The sequence below is a fragment of the Etheostoma cragini genome, unplaced genomic scaffold (genome assembly GCF_013103735.1).
Source record: "Etheostoma cragini isolate CJK2018 unplaced genomic scaffold, CSU_Ecrag_1.0 ScbMSFa_1523, whole genome shotgun sequence".
Lineage (NCBI taxonomy): Eukaryota > Metazoa > Chordata > Actinopteri > Perciformes > Percidae > Etheostoma > Etheostoma cragini.
The window spans coordinates 162,488-166,848 of record NW_023265587.1 but is presented as its reverse complement, the minus strand read 5'-3'; the positions used below and the strand labels follow the sequence as shown (position 1 = coordinate 166,848).

The 4,361-nt window shown below is 42.7% G+C and overlaps 1 protein-coding gene across 1 annotated transcript in view; it reads left to right on the top strand.

Moving 5' to 3' along the window:
• LOC117939972 overlaps window positions 1–4,361 on the top strand; it is a 20,124-nt gene that overhangs the window by 6,255 nt on the left and 9,508 nt on the right. Inside the window, exons 5-7 of the mRNA XM_034865351.1 lie at window positions 1,242–1,415; window positions 3,550–3,596; window positions 3,719–4,361. Of these exons, the coding sequence (XP_034721242.1) occupies window positions 1,242–1,415; window positions 3,550–3,596; window positions 3,719–4,284 (787 nt within the window). The 3' untranslated portion in view covers window positions 4,285–4,361. The remainder of the gene's footprint in view (window positions 1–1,241; window positions 1,416–3,549; window positions 3,597–3,718) is intronic.

Here is a 4,361-nt window from a genome sequence, read left to right as displayed (position 1 = left end):
CTCCAGACAACACAGCCCTCAGGTTCATAGGGACACACAAACCTCTCCACCACGATAAGGTGATGGTTCCCCGGAGAAAATTCATAGTTTAATGATTTAATAACCATAAAAGATATAATCTCACCGAAAGTTGCAGCTAAAAGGTAACGAGTTAGCGGTTACGGAGGTCTCTTTTGGGTCCCTCTAGCCTCTACAGGTGATTTTCTATCCAACCTGGAACTTGTGCCTTTTTCGGGGTCGTTGAGCAATATTTGCAAACCATTACATCCAAGATTTATCCACTTTATGTCCATAATTCATCGCGTTTTTGCTCATTTCTGCCGCTAGCTCCCCGCTCCGTCTGTCTTGTCTTTGTGTTTAGGGAAGAAATGCAGCAGTATGCCTATATATGGGAGACAACGTCACCCAAAGAGTATCGAGTCCTAAAGAGGTCAATCTTCCCAATCAAAGAGTCTAGTATGCTATCAAAGATGTTATAGCAGAAGAAGATAGATATCTACCATTTTATAGAGGAAAATGGCCCCACTGGTTTGAGATTTGGCATATATTTGGGCCTTTTTTGAAGAAATGTAAATCGTATGTGCTTTAAATGAGTTATAATGTTATGTTGATTTTTGCATATAGGAGAACTGTTGTAGACAGACTTTTTATAACAGTTAATAATAAATAACTTCCTATTGTCTCTCCAGGCTGAGTGGCTGTAACCTGTCAGAGAGAAGCTGTGAAGCTCTGTCCTCAGTTCTCAGCTCCCAGTCCTCTAGTCTGAGAGAGCTGGACCTGAGTAACAACAACCTGCAGGATTCAGGAGGGAAGCTGATCTCTGATGGACTGAAGAGTCCACACTGCACACTGGAGACTCTCAGGTCAGACCAACAACAATAATCTTTGAAAACACAGAATTTAAAAATACTTTGGAAATATTTTAAAAAAGTGAAGTTTTCCGAAGTTCTTTAGTCTGATTTAGAATCACTTCATAAAGAATGATTCATTAACCCGTTCAACTGATGACCATTTAAACTTCGACTAACTTCAGTTGATAAACAGCTGACGTGTAGCTTTGTCTCTTTATACGATAAACTTCAGCAGTAGTGCTTCTGTTGAATAATTAAATACTGCAGATGATTTTGAAGATTATTCTAAATCTGGACTAAAATGTACCTGGACAACAACCAAAGAAAGAACTACCACATGGGTCCACGTGTTGACAGAGGCTTCCTGTGTGTTGTTCTGTGTGTTTCCAGTCTGTCAGGCTGTCTGATCTCAGAGGAAGGCTGTTCTTCTCTGGTCTCAGCTCTGAGCTCCAACCCCTCCCATCTGAGAGAGCTGGACCTGAGCTACAATCATCCAGGAGACTCAGGAGTGAAGCTGCTGTCAGCGGGACTGAAGGATCCTCTCTGGAGACTGGACACACTCAGGTACACACACTGATCAACAAGAAGGAGATTTTAGTGTAGGAAGTTTTAAAGGAGAACATCTCCAGGAACTAAAATCATAACTCCCTTTGTTAATAGTATTTTTTTAAGTATAATTGATGTAGTTTGGACAGATATCTTTCCGTGGTTTAAAGAAACATAATTTTTCCCGTCTTTCCTGGGATCAAATCCGTTTCAACTTGACAGAGAAAGGTCCAGGACAGGTTTAGCCTAGCTTAGCACAAGGCAATGTGCTTTTCTGTGTGGATGAAGCTTAATCTCCTCTTTAGGCAGACTAGTTAGCTAGAGGTTTAAATCAAGGTCAAGGTCAAAGTTTATTTCTGTACACCACTGCCCCAAAGTGCTGTACAATTATAGATAACAACATAAGATTAAAACATAATAAATAACCGGAAAAACCCATCTATAACAGAATATGCCAAAAACAATAAAAACAGATTAAAACTTTGCTGAAATCAAGAACAATAAAATGTCACAGCTCCGCTTATGTTAAAAGCCAGAGCAAAAAGATGAGTTTTTAAAAGTCATTTAAAACTCTCAATAGAGGAATCTGCTCTAATGTTGAGAGGGAGAGAGTTCCAGAGCTTAGGACCTGCCACCGAGAAAGCTCTGTCCCCTCTGGTTTTCAGTCTAGTACTGGGACAGTCTAAAAGCAACTGGACCTGGACCTGAGAGCTCCGACTGGAGTGTGCAAAATCAGCATATCAGATAAATATGATGGTACCAGCCCATTAAGAGATTTAAAAACAAACAATAAGATCTTAAAATGGATTCTAAAAACAACAGGCAGCCAGTGGAGAGACGAAAGTACAGGCGGGATGTGGTCATTGCACCTTTTTCTTGTCACCAGGCGTTCTGAACTAATTGTAATCTGCGAACTGAAGACTGATCAAGGCAAGTACAATGAGTTAAAATAGTCGATTTGTGATCAGGGCCTGCACACCTGTCTCCAGTTGGCCATGGGGCAGGTAAGGCTTGACCTTTCCAAGAAGTCTGAGCTGAAAGAAGCTTGTTTTTACCACTGAGCTAATCTGTTTATCGAGTTTAAAAGAACTGTCAATAAAAACACCAAGACTTCTTACAAATTTAGGAAGATTGATCCCAGGGGCAGCATATAAAGCGAGAACAAGACTGGGCCTAAAATTGAACCTTGGGGCACCCCGCTGTCAATCAGAGCTTTATTTGAGTAAAAAGGCCCAAGGTTTACAGAAAAAGATCTGTGTGTCAGATATGACTTAAACCACTTCAGAGCTTTGCCTTTAATGCCTGCACAGGACTCGAGTCTTGGCAATAAAATCTTGTGGTCAAGCTTTTCGAACGTTGCAGTCAAATCTAAAAGCACTAGCACAGCAGAGCTATCAGAATCAGAAATTAAAAGAAGATCATTAAAAACTTTTAAAAGAGATGTTTCTGTACTGTGACAAGATCTAAAACCAGACTGGAATTTTTCAAAGTTGTTTGAGTTAAGGTGCAACGGAAGTTGGGCGTATACCACTTTTTCTAGAACTTTGGATAAAAAAAGGTAGCTCAGAAACTGGCCTGTAGTTGGACAAAGCAGAGGGGTCAAGATTGTGCTTTTTCAGGAGGAGCCACGCAGCACCGGAAAATGTCAGTTTCCGGTGCTGCGTGGCTCATGTGATCATTTAGAGACGTACTCTGGACCAATTATTTTTCTAATTTTACCTTGTGCTGGGAGAGTACAACTCTAGATTAAAAAAGTCCCTCACACAATGTGTGTGTGAGTGAAAGTGATGTACAGGGAGTGTCAGGGAGGAAGAGGAGGCTGCAGATTCAGAGAAAGGGACAGAGGTAGAGAGGGATCAAGAGGGGGAAGATGAGGAGGACATTTGTGAGGCCCATTTGTTAAAATAAAATATTTTGATTCTTATTGCCTGGGGTGCATGAAATTGTTAATGGGGCCCTGAAGAGTCTCATGGGTTAAAATGGATTTCCAGGTTGTTGTTCCTGTCTCAAAGAGAGAGACAGATTAGAGAGAGAGACACAGGTTAGAGCAGGAACTAGGAATGAATATAAATGAGTAAATCTCAGCGCTACATTAGATCAGATCCAAGCTGTGTGAGAGAGTGATGTAATGCCCCCCCCCCCCTCCTTTCAGGGTGGAGCCTGCTGGAGTCAGATGGTTGACACCAGGTCTGAGGAAGTGTAAGTGTGTTTTAATTTCATTCATCAGACTGTGACATCCCTCATTCAACCCTGTGATGTCATCACCAAAGAGCTGATTGGTTAATAACTGCAGCTGTGTTGTGTCTCGTTCTCTCCGTCAGATTCCTGTGAACTCAGAGTCGACACCAACACGGTGCACAGGAAACTCAGACTGTCTGACAACAACAGGAAGGTGACACGGGTGGAGGAGGATCAGCCATATCCTGGTCATCCAGACAGGTTTGGGATCTGGTCTCAACTCCTGTGTAGAGATGGTCTGACTGGTCGCTGTTACTGGGAGGTCCAGACCAGAGGAAGGGTTCATATATCAGTGAGTTACAGAGGAGTCAGGAGGAGAGGAGACAGTGAAGACTGTTGGTTTGGAGGTAATGATCAGTCCTGGAGTCTGGTCTGCTATGATGATAGTCGTTACTATGTCCTTCACAATAACAGAGAGACATTCATCTCCTTCTTCCATGTCTCTGGTAGAGTAGCAGTGTATGTGGACTGTCCTGCTGGCTTGCTGTCCTTCTACACAGTCTCCTCTGACTCACTGATCCACCTCCACACCTTCTACACCTCATTCACCCAGACCCTCTATCCTGGGTTTGGGTTCTGGTCTCGTGGCTCCTCAGTGTCTCTGTGTCCTGTGGAGGACGGAGAGTCTCCTCCTGTCTCTCACTGCTGATCGGCTGAGTCTGGACAGGATCACACACACACATACACATAGACACACACACACACACAGACAGACACACACACACA